The sequence below is a fragment of the Cynocephalus volans genome, chromosome 17 (assembly GCF_027409185.1).
Source record: "Cynocephalus volans isolate mCynVol1 chromosome 17, mCynVol1.pri, whole genome shotgun sequence".
NCBI lineage: Eukaryota > Metazoa > Chordata > Mammalia > Dermoptera > Cynocephalidae > Cynocephalus > Cynocephalus volans.
In genome coordinates this window covers 42,375,012-42,387,972 of record NC_084476.1, presented here as the reverse complement: position 1 = coordinate 42,387,972, position 12,961 = coordinate 42,375,012, and the positions used below count along the sequence as shown (strand labels likewise).

At 52.3% G+C, this 12,961-nt stretch overlaps 2 protein-coding genes across 5 annotated transcripts; both read right to left on the bottom strand.

Annotated features, from left to right (window-relative positions):
- Positions 1-1,978: 1,978 nt before the first annotated feature.
- Positions 1,979-3,607, bottom strand: RPP25L (ribonuclease P/MRP subunit p25 like). Of its 3 annotated transcripts, none has more exons than XM_063082444.1 (2): positions 3,544-3,607; positions 1,979-2,822 (listed from the first exon to the last, which is right to left on the bottom strand). In XM_063082444.1, exon 2 carries the CDS (start codon positions 2,784-2,786, stop codon positions 2,295-2,297), a length of 492 nt encoding a protein of 163 aa, XP_062938514.1. In that variant the 5' UTR covers positions 2,787-2,822; positions 3,544-3,607; the 3' UTR covers positions 1,979-2,294. The 3 variants fall into 3 exon arrangements, with proteins under 3 accessions (XP_062938514.1, XP_062938513.1, XP_062938512.1); XM_063082443.1 differs by lacking the exon at positions 3,544-3,607 and adding an exon at positions 3,305-3,516; XM_063082442.1 differs by lacking the exon at positions 3,544-3,607 and adding an exon at positions 3,356-3,516.
- A 1,771-nt stretch (positions 3,608-5,378) lies between these two features.
- DCTN3 (dynactin subunit 3) lies at positions 5,379-12,538 on the bottom strand. 2 transcript variants are annotated; one of them, XM_063082313.1, is made up of 7 exons: positions 12,405-12,538; positions 10,683-10,767; positions 9,700-9,786; positions 7,583-7,666; positions 6,561-6,619; positions 5,906-5,965; positions 5,379-5,709 (listed from the first exon to the last, which is right to left on the bottom strand). In XM_063082313.1, the coding sequence occupies exons 1-7, from the start codon at positions 12,498-12,500 to the stop codon at positions 5,620-5,622; spliced, it is 561 nt and encodes a 186-aa protein (XP_062938383.1). In that variant the 5' UTR covers positions 12,501-12,538; the 3' UTR covers positions 5,379-5,619. The 2 variants fall into 2 exon arrangements, with proteins under 2 accessions (XP_062938383.1, XP_062938384.1); XM_063082314.1 differs by lacking the exon at positions 7,583-7,666.
- Between the last annotated feature and the right edge of the window lie 423 nt (positions 12,539-12,961).

Here is a 12,961-nt window from a genome sequence, read left to right as displayed (position 1 = left end):
CCTCTCTCCACCCATTCATAATCCAACTTCCTGAAAAAGCTATCTCTACTTCCTTACCTTTGTGTCAAGGCATAACCTTCTCTAAGAAATTACGGAATCAGAAGCTACAGTGTTGTGGATTAAGGAGAAAGTGGGAACGAAAGATCATACACAAGTCTTCTGCTCCCTTCTAAGCTTGATGAGGCTTTGACCCCAAAGGCCTCACCTCTCTCTGGCCCCCAGCCTGGAATTCCTCCAGCAGGGCCCTCTAGAGGCCAAGGGGAAGCAAAAATGCCCCAGAATTGCTAGCCTTCCTTCCCTCAGCCTGTGGCCGATTTCCTGATTCTCTGAGCTGCAGATTCTGATCTTCCCAAGGGATTCTGACCCTAGCTCAATTTCCTTCCACACTACCCCTGCCATCATCCTGGGGACCCAGGTGGTGTCTCAATACAAGCAGCCCAACTGGGACCCCTTCTTGGGACTCCAGAGCTTGCAGTGCTGCCCTAGTGAATCACTCTTTCAGCACAGGTCACCATGTTTGTTCAACGTAATTCCTATACCCTGGCCACAGCCCTGGATCAGGAGAGTATGCTGAGCCAAAGTTCAACAGTCTGCAAGGTAGCCTGGTCCCAAAGCTCTAGAAGTTCAATGACACTCAGTACTGCTCATGGCAGAAGACACACAAGTGATGACGTTCAGAGAAAAAGCAGTATGTAAAAACTGAAAGGGAGAAAAACCCTGAATTAGCTGCCAAGAATGGGGAAGTCCGACAGTTGCTGGCAGCAAGACACCACTACGGCAGCCATAATCACCTTTAGGGGTGTGTTAGATGCTTCTTGACCCTCTGCATTTAAGTGGCCTGGCTGGGCAACTGCTGAGGTTTCATCTCCTAATATTCCTCGAATCCTCATCACCTGCCCCTCCCCTAGGCTCCTCCACACCACTCAGGGACAACCTACCTTGGAAAGCAAAGGATGCAGTGGTTAAAGTTTAGACCACAGCCTTCTAGCCCTGTGGTCACCTCACCCCTCATCTAAGACCTTACCAAGGCCTCCAGACTCCCTCCCTCCCCTTATCTCAATCCCTGCTGCCTGGACTCAGCTATATATCACTTCAACACCTTCAAATTGCTGGGCCCACCCTGCTACAATGTGAGCCCAGAAAAGCCCCATCCTTCTGCTTTCCTCATGGCTGGACACCCAGGCTGCTGGACACATTGGTCTCGAGATCCATGGGACACCCAACTGATTCAACTTTTCAGTCTACCACTGCTCACAATCCTGCTCTAGTCCCTGCAGCTCCCTGGCTATTGATACAAACTTCACCCTCTCCTCATGCTCCTGACCTTACCATGGTGAACCTGAGAGCCTAAGGATAAGATGAGGCAGAAAAGGAGCAGGAAGGGGTAAAAAGGCAAGGATGAGATCCGGAGGGAGATGTGGGATTGAGCTATGTTTTTAAGATATGAAAAAGCATGTTTGTAAGTGGAGTCATTAATGATAATAGCAATTAACATTTATACAGCACTATGTGCCCAGGTGGTGTCTAAGTGTCATATATGTATATTTCTTCATTTAATCATAACAATCCTATAAGGTAACAACCCTATAAGGTAGGTGCTATCATATCCTTGTTTTGCGTATGAGAGCACTAAGGCATACAGCAGTAACTTGCTAGTAAGTGGCAGAAACAGGATTCAAACCTACGCAGGCCAGTGCCTGAGTTAATGATCTTAAACACTATACTATAATATATGCTGCAGATGAAGAAAAATGTCTGACCTGGCAGAGTCCCTAACCCAGCCCAAAGCAGACAGTAGACAGCCAACCCAGGGGACTACATATATATTCAGGTGACTGCTTGAGGCTTATCAGCGCTAGATCCTTTCAGCACCAGCCTGAGCCTACCCTTCCTGTCTCCAGCTCATGAGCTTCCAGGGGGCAAGGGCAGGGACTCCCATTCCTTTAATCCCACCACCACACAGCAGGCCAAGCAGAGGTTCATCAGACAAATGGGCAGGAACCTTTATTTCCTAACTCCCTCCCTGGACCTCTGTCAGAAGGTAAATCAGATGCACTGTAGGTGGAAGGCAGAGTAAGCCCTTCTTGAGCAATCCAGAACCCAGCAGAGACCCCACACATATTACTCTTCATAGCAGTCCCTTCCCACATGCTAGAGAGAAGCAGGACTGGGAGGCCCACTTTTATGGATTCAAGTCTTGCTGGGGATGTTGAAAGCAATCATGGGGGCTTCTCAGAGAAGGCACAGCCATCCCAGACATTCAGGCCTGGAGAACAGCCTGGCTCAGCAAGTCTTCAGGACCGGGTGTCTCGAGCCCTTCTTCGGGGTCGGGGGCCACAGCTGGAGCTAGGAATGGAGCCCAGGCCAGGGGGTGCCCCTGGGGGCTGGTATCCACACTCACTGGTGTCCAAGGGGTCCCGACTGAGCAGTACCCACACTGCAGGTACATGGCGGCGTACTGTGAGGGGGTCTAGGCCTGTGTCAGGTGAGGATGGGACCCAGCTGTCCTCGGTCTGCAGGAAATGCAGCTTGGTGAGCTGGTGCAGGCCTGGGACCCGACGCTTGACAATCTCAGCACAGCTGACAGCCTTCCCAGCAGCCCGGCCAGACCCTGAGAACACCACATGCCGCGCGCTACCACCCTCCAACCGACCCAGCGCCAGCCCCAGCAGGTTGCGAATTTTGCTGCCATCGCGGACCCTCATCTCCAGGGTATCAGGAGGAAGCTGGGGCATTGGGGAAGGTGCTGGGAGCTCTACAGAGCCAGCTTTCCGGTAGTGCTCCATCCTGCTTGCTGTCCTTTCTGTGAATCTCGCTGCTCACTGCAGGGAAGAATCAGATGAGTGCTACCAATGTGCTACAGGCCATCCTCTGCCACCCCAACCCCCCTCCGCCCTTCAGGATATGGCCCAGCTCCTCATCCCAGACTTCCGAGGAACAGGATCATGTTCTCTTATCCCCAGCTTCTCAGGACAGGGTCCATCCTACCCCATTCACCCCCATTCCTCTGAACAGGGCCAAACCTACTGCTCCCCCAATTCTGGAGTCCCTGAGACAGGACCAAATTGGGATAGGGCCAGGCCCCCTCACCGTGGGCTACTTGGGACAGGGCCCCGACCCCTCACCCCATATCCCTGACCCCAGATTCCGTAAGAACAAGACTGAGTGCTCCTCACCAGGGGCTCTCCAAGGACAAGGACAAGGGACCCTCATTCTGTGTTCTCAGGAGACAGGGCCAAGCCCCTTAGTTCCAAGCTCCCCAGGATACAGCCCTCACACAATGCTCCCCAAAGACAAAACCGACCTCCTCTGGGATCCCTAGGGCAGGGCCGGGCACCCCTCGCCCCGAGATTACCTGGGTCGATCCGTATCAACCCAGGTCACTCAGAAACTTGGGAGCAGAGCTTGACGTGGTGGACTGCTTGGGCTACTCCTGGACGGCTTCGGCCGTCTCCATCGCGACGGGCCGCTCCCGGGGTCCTGCCGGACACTGCCGCCAAGGAGCAGGCATCCCCTCTCCCCCCATCCCCAAGCGCCCCTCACCCCTCTGGGTCCTGACCGCCGCCGCCACCGCCTCGCGCTAGATCCGGAGCCAAGATGGCGCGCAGGCCGGGCGCGCGCCGAGGCCGCGGGGCTGCGCACGCAGGACGGGGCGGAGCCTGGGGGAACGTGCTTTCCCCGGGACGGTCCGTGGTGCCTCTGCGGGGGAAACTGAGGCTGAGCGAGGACGTCCGGAAGTGTGCCGAGCCAGGACGCCCGGGGACTGGGAACACAAGCGCACAGCCTCTGCTGTAACGTCCCGGGCAGGAGCACTCCTAATGGGGCCGAGAGAGCCCTACGGATGAGAGGAGCAGCCATCAGAGGAGTCCTACGTCTGAGGCATAGGGGATTTGGCTTTTACAGGATGGGGGCTGGTCGGTTAGCTCTCATGGTTAGAGCGTGGTGCTGATAACACCAAGGTCACGGGTTCAGATCCCGTACCGGCCAGCCCCCCCAAAAGAAGATGGGAGGGCTGCACGTACCCGTGGAGCACACCGCAATAGCAAAGGTGAAGCAGCGGTTTCACCACGAATGCCAGCAAGAGGTCCAGTTTGGAGTGGCTGCCACTGCGCGGGCGAGAACCTTAGTTACTGAGTTCTGAGCTTCGACCTCATCCCGTAGGTACTGGCGACCCACGGGGCGCGCGGGGGGGGGGGGGTCCCAATAAGGGCCAGTCGAACCAGATCTTGTACACAGCTCACTCTGGCCACAGCGGAGGAGAGAATGGTAGAGGAAATCGGGCCACAGCCGCTGGTGACTCCTGCCTGGCCTCGGTGGCCGGGGACATGTCCACGGAGCCTAGTACTGTGCCCGGCATATAATAAGCGCTCAAATATTTGTTAAATTAATGAACCAGAGAAATGGCACTGGGAATGGAAAAAAGGGGATTAAATTGGGGGATAACGGCAGGTAGATTCGGTAAAAAGTTGGCGACTGTAGGGCATTCCGAGTCTAGGATGACTCCCAGGTTTCAGATCAGTTTGGACATGCTGAATTTGAGGCGCCAGTGAGACCGCGCAGGTTGAGGGTGGCCATCAGGCAGTTGCAAAGGAGTCTGGAGCCAGACTACTCCCTGAGACCACAAGGGGGCAGCAAACACTTGGTGGAGTGCGGTGCCAATCTCAGGTTCTCACAGCTTCCCCGCTCCTCCGTCCAAACCTCCCTCCCCAGAACCTAAAACTTTCTGTATCCAAATCTCTTGGGCTTCCTTTCTCCGCCAATGGCACCACGTGGGCTCCCAAGAGAGAAACTTCAAGACACCTCTTTGCCTCTGAGCATGCTGCTCTCTTGGCTCTGAAAGTCCCTGCATATTACCCAAGGCTGCCTCCCCATCAGTCCTTTTTCTTTCTGTGCCAGAAAGGACCCCCGTGCCCAACTGGTGGGACTGCTCTTTTCCTTGACTGTCTCCCTCGCTAGCCTGTGCAGGGCTGGGATTAGGTGAATACTACATGAGTCCTCCCCACCTGGCATGGCATCTCACATATAGAGGGTATTTGACATAGCCTAATGTATCACTCACATCAATCAAGTGACAGCCTTTTAGGGGATCTCAACCCTTGGCTTGGTGTTGTCAGCACCACACTCAGCCAGTGAGGCAACCGGCCATCCCTATATAGGATCCAAACCCTCAGCCTTGGTGTTATCAGCACCGCACTCTCCTGAGTGAGTCACGGGCTGGCCCTAAATGACAGCCTTTATCCTAAGAGCTCTACTCCTCCCAGAAAGCAAGACCAGGATGAGTATAGTTCCCAGTCCAAGCACTAGGCAGGGTGACAGTTCTGCTCCCCACCACCCCCATTCTCACCACCAACCCCATCCTGGACTAGGAAGCCAGCACATTTCTCCAGTGAGCTCTAGAATTTATTGTCATGGAATAAGAACACTGATGGGGGGTAGGGGAGGGTGTAAACTGAAAATCTCAGGTAACCCAACCTCTAACCTCAGAGCCCCACCTGAGTGCAGAGATGTAGGCCTTGAATCCAATAAATACAGAGTTGCCTCTGCCTTGTTACAAAGGCAGTTTGGCACAGAGCCCTGGCACCTGGCGGCCCTGGTCTGCCCTGGGATGTGAGGCAGCTGTCACTCCTCTGCTGGCTTCACTTGCTTGGCGGCCTCTAGCTGGCAAAGGAGCTCATCCCACTGCACAAATTGCTTGGAGAGAAGCATTGTCTGTTCTCAGGTCAAGGTGAGAACAGGAGTCTTAGTGAGGGAGTAGAGAGATTTTGCATCTACCAAAAGGGGTGGGGGTGGGGGAGCAGGGGAATAGATAGGTTGGTTGGGATGGAATGAGAGAGCTAGAGGTGGAACAAAAGGACAGGGCTTAGAGACAGCACGTATTAGACACCTGGCTGAGCAGAAAGGATACAGTTTTGTTGTATTCTTCCAGGAGAGCCTTGGACTCCTCAGTGATTTCCACACACTGGTCCTATAGGAGAAAGGAGTTGGGCAAAACCCCCTATCTCCCCTTCATGCCTCATCAGGGACCCTCATTCCCTATAGAGCCTAGAAAAGGTGATGCTTAACTCCAGAGCCAAAGGAGCAAATTGTTAAGGGGGCACTTTCAGGCTCCAGGATGGGTGCCCTAACTGATGGGTGCCCAAAGACTAATGGAAGGAGTAGTAAACACATTAAGTAAACATTCCCCCTAGTATATGTCTCTTCCTCCTCTGTCCCTATTTCTGAGCCCTCTTTGAACTTGACACTAGGGCCTGAGAATAGTGAAAAAAAGAGCTCCGCTACCCATAGTTAAGGACATACCATTCCCAGGAGTTCTTGGGTACCTTCCAACTTCAACCTTCTGGTGCCTCAGAAGAGCCCTACTCTGGGAGACAGGAGACCTGGATGTGGCCCTAGGCAAGTCCCTTCCCCTCTCTAGGCCATACAGAAGATAAAGGATAAACCTCCAAGTTTCCTCTGAGCTGACATTAGAAGGGCCACAGGCTGCTTCCCTAGATGGCAGGAGTGGGGACAAGGTGCCTTACCACCTCCACCTTCCCTTCCAGTCCTCTCCCCTCCCATACCTGCTGCTGGATGTGGATCTGAGCCAAGCGCTGCAGGCGGGCGGCATGCTCAGGAACAGCTGTAAAACACAACGCACACTGCCTGATGAGGCTAGTACCCTCCCCTGGGACTGCTCAATAGTCTATTAGGTCTTCAGCAGGATTAGAGTATTGAGTGGAAAAACTAAACAAACACAAGGCTTCATCGACCACTGCAGCTGGAAGTGGTGGTGGGGCTTCCTGCCCACCCCAATCTTACTCCAGGTCCCATGGGGAGGGGAGGATACAGGTTCTCGAGGAGAAGACAAAGCCTTGGGGTCCCCAGTTTCATCCCCTACCCTGACCCCAGTGCTATAAGCAGGGCCAGGTAAAGAGAGCTTTGCCTATGATGGGATCTGTCCCTTTGCTCTCAGCCCAGCAAGGCTACATCTACTTGGCCTAGGGAACAGGGAGACTGCAGGTGGGCTAAGGAGGAATGCCAGGTCCCTAAGCTGGAATCCAATACCCAGAGCCTCTGCCACCATGCTGGGCACAGTTTAATGCTGTCAGATACTCAGCGGGTAGCTGATCAGGGGCAGAGATGGGGAGCTGGGAAAAATGCCTTTAGAGACAGACAAGATGGATATCTGGATTCAATTAAAGCCACTGTCTGCTTGTCAAAGCTCAGGCCCAGGGACTGTTTTCAGTAGTGCAGCAGGAAGAATTCATGTACCTGGCAGGGACTCTGGCAGTAAAATCTGGGCTCTGCAGCACCCCAAAGGAGAGATGCTGAGGGACAGGGAAGAAGGCAGTTGGAATCCCCAGAGGTGGGGACTGCTACAGCTTATGCTAGTGTCCCTATGCCCAAATTGCCTGAGATCCTAAAACTGGGCCCTCTGCTCTGGTAATTTTAATCCCAAAAGAGGTGGCAGGTACCCCCAGGGTGAGGATAAAGACAAGGAGCAGATCCAGCCTGAGCCCAGGGAACTTGAGGCACAGGGTAGTCTTGCCCATCCACCCACCTCCCCAAGCAGAGTAGTAGAGCCACAGCCCCAGAGAGGTACCTTTGATGTGAGTACTGTCCAGTATGGGCACCAAGGCATCTACCTGTTCCAGGAGTGCAACCTGGGAGAGGATAAACTGCTCCTCTGAAGCATAAACAGACAAGACAGTGGTAGTGAACCAAGCCTGGGTACTGCTACTCCCATGCAAGGGGGTGAGGACCTGACAGGGGAGATGGCTGGGTCCTGGGCAGCTCTGAGCAGCAAGTCTGACCACTGCCCCCTTCTCCAAGTTCACATTCCCTATCCTATCGCCACCTCTCCTGGCTGCCTTTGGTCTGACCCATCTTGAGCCCAAGGAGCCTCTCAATTTCTCTAAATCCCACCTTTCTCTAAGTTTTAACTCCAAGGCCTCTTCTTCTAGCCTTGTATCAACATACTCAGTGAGTGCCTCCTAGGCCACGGGAGACACACTACTTCAGATGTGGGTCCCCATACTGAAGGGTTCCCGGAAAGGTCCGAAACAGGAAACACATAGCAGACCATATCAGGCAGGTTCTGCTCAGTGGCTGTCAGAGGCACAGGCAATTACAAGTGGCAGCAGAGCTGAGACAGTAATGGTTGAGTCCAGTGAGGAGCATGATCTGGGCTGGGCTCTGTACGCACAGGGGATTTAAATGCACTGAAATCTATAGAGTGGTAATGGCATTCAAGAGGGAGGACTGTTATGTGCAAATGCTTGGAGGCAGGAATGCTTGTCAATTAGTAGAGGAAAAAGAATTTTATTGGCTGAACTGAAACAGGGAGAGCACAGGAAACAGAGCTGGATGGGAAGGTAGGCCTGGCAGACTGGAAGGTTTGGAATGGCAGGCAAAGGAATTAGGACTCTATCCGAGCAAGGAAAGGAGACACTGAGGTTCCAAAGTAAGCAAAGTAGCATGTTGGAAATGTGTGTTTGAAGATGAAACTAGACCTCCTGTGGGAAGGGAATGATTAGGGTCAAGAATATGATTTAGGAGACAGTGCAACTGTTCAGGTGTGAGTGGATGCACACTGCCTGAGGCAGGGCCATGGGGAGGGATGGACAGGCTGGGCTCAAAGGGCCAGTGCAGGGGAAGACCTCCTGAACTTGGTGCCTGAGTCATGGCAATTGATCAGGAGCCCTCCGGGAGCTCTGACAGTCCCTTCAGCAGGAGCTGCCCCTCCTCACCCAGTCCTCTGTGCTGTGCTGCCCTGAGCAGTCTCCTGGGAAACTGATCTCCCAGCTAGGTTACAAGCTCAGGTCCCTGAACAAGCAGAAACCCTGTGTCCTCTAGCTCTGGCTGTGCCCAGGAGGGCAGAGACTTTCTGGTTCACCACTGTACACCTCACACCTAGGATAGAGCCTGGATCATAGTAGATGATCATTGAACATCTTTTGGATGAATAAAAAGAAAACGCTAGGGCCGGCCCGTGGCTCACTCGGGAGAGTGTGGTGCTGAGAACACCAAGGCCCCGGGTTCGGATCCCATATACGGATGGCCGGTTCGCTCACTGGCTGAGCGTGGTGCTCACAACACCAAGTCAAGGGTTAAGATCCCCTTACCGGTCATCTTTAAAAAAAAAAAAAAAAAAAAAAAAAAAAAAAAAGAAAACGCTAGCTTGTGCTTAGAAAACCCTAGCTTGTGGAGTGGCTGACTGACTGGTGCTCAGAAAACCCTAGCTTGTGGAGTGGCTGACTGACTGATTAGCAGACATTGCCAAGGCAACAGTTTCTGCCCAGAACTCTGAAAACCCAGACCTTTTTAACATGAAAGGAAGATGTTGAAACTCACAGCAATAACTCTCCTTTCCCAAATGGCAATGCTCTCTGCCCCCACCCTTTTCTAGAAGCTCCTCTGCAGAAGTGAGAAAGGTTCTGAAGGAAATCCTAGCACAGGCCATTGATAGAACTTTGGAGTAGCTCCCACTGTGGCTGGCACCATGGCCTGCAGCTGGCTCAGAGGTATACCGCACCCAGTGACTACTAGAAGACCCACAGGACCACCTTGGGCCTCAGCCCAGAGCCAGGCCAGCATTCCAGAAAGCAGCTCCCAGGGGGCTGTATCCATGAGAAGACTAGATGAGGAAGCCATCTCTGTGCCCGCTTTCCCCCACAACCCGCACCCTCAGATGCATGTGCACACGTAATCCAGCATTACCTGCTAAGATGAACTGCAGCTTAGAGGCATCAGGTATAGCAATGCGATCAATGTATTCAGGATCCAGATATTTGATCAGGTCTTCAACTAGAAAAGTAACAAGATGGAAAATGGAACTAATAAGGTTGGAGAAGAGCTCTATCTTATGAAGGATGTTTGGGGAGTAGTCAGTCTTGGGGAGAGCCCTGAATTAGGGGCTGACAACCACAGTACCCCATCAGTAGACCTCTACCAGGCTCCGTATCCCCATTTCCCTGTCTCTTCACTCTCATCATCTACTGACCGACCTCAAGCTTCAGAGCTATAAACAATTGCCACCACCACCACTCTGGGGTTCTTGACATTCCCACTGACCTATCCTCACCAAGGGTAGAAGGCCTTTTCCCCCCATCAATGCCACCATGACAAACCAGAGCTTTGTCTGATTTCTAGTTAACCGAGCAGGTTACTAGCTCTGACATAACCAAAAAGGCTTGGCTGAACCAAGGCTGCAGCTCTCAATGCCTAATTTCTTTCCTGTCTCTTAACCTTGCCTGAGAAAATCCCATACCCTTTTTTAAAAAAAAAGATGACTGGTAAGGGGATCTTAACCCTTGACTTGGTATTGTCAGCACCACGCTGTCCCAAGTGAGCTAACTGGCCATCCCTATACAGGGATCCGAACCCTTAGCCTTGGTGTTATCAGCACCACACTCTCCCAAGTGAGCCACAGGCCGGACCCTCCCATATCCTTTTTACCCTCCTTTACCAAGGGGAGCTTTCAGGCAGAGTTCTCATCCCATAATTTAGGACACTGTCATTGGCTTGGGGTTTATCCGCAAGGTCGAAAAGCATACCCCAATTCATTACTTCAGCAGGGAAACATCACGTTCTATCACCAAAGGACTAAACCAGTGATCTATTGGGCTGAAGGGCCAGGGCCAGGTTCCACGAAGCACAGGCATGGGAAGTCAGGCAGGCAGGCACACCATGAAAGCACTTACTCTTTTTGTACAGAATCTTAACCCTCTCCCTCTTGCTGGCGATGTTCCCCAAAGCCACCTGCACCTTGACCAGGCCATCAGCTACCTGTAAGGAGAGTGGAGGTTAATTCTAAGACACAGCATCTGGCTCAAGGCTTGGATGAAGTAAATAACCCTTATTCCCCCAGACTCCCAAACCTGAGTCCCAGTAGTCTAGGTTATTCCCCTTGTCTTGTATTAAAGGAGATGCAGCCCCACCTTCATGGAATGCTTAATATGGAGGGAGAGAGAGAGTCATGTACTCCTTGGAGAACTTCAAGTCTGATTGGGCAGGTAATGAACTATTTTAGAGTTTACGGGGCACCAGCATATATATTCTCTGGTTCCTCAGCCCTGGATACAGGCATGAGAAATGCAAGCATTCTTATCCAGGCCTTATTACCTCCTGACTAGATGATTGTACTGGCCTCTAGACTGGCTGGCCTACCTCTAGCCCTGCCCCCTCTACATCAGCTCTAGTATAGGAAATGTAAGAGTCTAGGATGACCTCTAGGATCCCAATGACATGCAATTGCTATATTAGGGAATACAAAAGAGAATCATGGTAGAGGAGAGGAAGAGTAGTTAAAGAGCGTATGGATTTAGTTTAAGATGCCTGTTCAATATCCAAGTGGAAAAGTCCAGTACCCAACTAGACATACAAGTCTGGTTCTTAGAACAGAAATCTGGACCAAAGATATACATTTGAAACATAACGATATGTAAACGATAACTTGAACTATGGAAGTTAATGAACTTACTTAGGGTTTAAGGGTAGAAGATATGGAATCCCAATATGAAAGGGTCAAATAGAGGAGGAGGCTAAGAAAGTGAATGAGCTCACCCAGACTTTAGGGTTGAGGGTGAGGAATACCAATAGTCAAGGGGCAAATATATGGAGAGGCAAATAAGACTGAGAAGCAGCAGCCAGAGAGGTACAAGGAAAACCAGGAGGTTTAGCGTCATAGATGCCAAAGGGAGAACAAGTTTGAGAAGTTCTCAAATGGGAGAACAATCTGCTAGTGATAACTAATTCCACAAGAGATGTACAAACAGACATCATTACCTCTGATGCACTTAGCTTCAGGATATGCCTGACACTCCACCAGTTCTTCAGTAAAAGGTCTTCCACAGTAAAAAGGGTATGGGAGGGCACCTGAGCCTCATAGTTGTCAAAATTCAGTCACTGGTGTGAAGAAGTGCTGGTCCACATCTCAACACCCAGTATCCAATCCCTTCCCTTCCTAACCCTGGCTCTCTCAGACCTCACCTCTCGCTTCCTGGAGCCTTCTTTATCCGCTTCTGCTCTGCCTCCTCTGGGGTCCCATGGACCTCTCCCAGCGCAATTCATTTAGCAATTAATTACGCAGAGCTCCACGACGGCACTTCCATTGTGGACTTCAGCTCTTATTGAAACTCATTAATCAGCTTCTCGAGTGTGTCAGGTCTCCCTAACTAGCCCGTGAGGGCAAAGGCGGAGACTCAGATACAGTTGGCACCGAGCCCATCTAAAGCAGGCCTAACCCACTCGCAGAGCCCCCATGGTAATGCATTCCGAGGGTCCAATCTGCTCCGGGAGGTCTCGGATCTTTATTTCAAAGGCCAGGCTGCGGACGACAGGACTGGAGCGGTTGCATCCATTCCGAGGGATAATCTAGTGGGATGCTCTGCCCCAGAAAAGGACCACCGGACTAGACCTCTCACCTTTCGCGAGCCGCGCGCCCCGCCCGGCCCGTACACCCAGCGCTCCAGCTCCTCCACTCGGGCCTGTAGCCGCTGCACGTCAGTCAGAGCCGCCATCGCTACTGCAGACCCGCCTCAGCCGGGAACAGCCAGAGGGCGGGACGTCCGTCCAAAGAGAAAGGCGGGCCAATCGGAGTGCACGGGGCGTCCCTCATGCAGGAAGTGACGCCACGACTCAGGCTTTCAGTGCCGGAAGTGACCGCGAGGGGCTGGCGAAAGGTTTCGAAAGCTGTCTGGTTACTTAGGCAACGGCTATCTATCCCAACCCTACCCTGGCTTCCAGCGCCTAGTTGTCAGGACAACCTTTGCCTTTTCAGTACCAAAGAGTTTCCCCACCTCATTTCCTGAGGCTGCACCTATAAATACACCTGCTATTCCAGGACAGGTTCATTCCTATAGAGAAATCAGTAGGACGCTCAGTGAGTTGCCATAATCTTCTGGAGTCTTCTAAGGTTCAAACGGTTAAATGACTTGTCCAAGGCCATCCAGAACTATAGTGACAGAATTGGGACTTGAAC

Excerpts from the sequence above, each read along its gene's own strand:
- DCTN3 (XM_063082313.1), bottom strand. The coding sequence starts at position 12,500 with ATGGCGGCTCTGACTGACGTGCAGCGGCTACAGGCCCGAGTGGAGGAG. Across the intron at positions 9,787-10,682 it reads TAAGATTCTGTACAAAAAGA|TTGAAGACCTGATCAAATAT; the intron begins GTAAGTGCTTTC and ends TTACTTTTCTAG. Across the intron at positions 7,667-9,699 it reads GCTGCAGTTCATCTTAGCAG|AGGAGCAGTTTATCCTCTCC; the intron begins GTAATGCTGGAT and ends TTTATGCTTCAG.
- RPP25L (XM_063082444.1), bottom strand. The coding sequence starts at position 2,786 with ATGGAGCACTACCGGAAAGCTGGCTCTGTAGAGCTCCCAGCACCTTCC.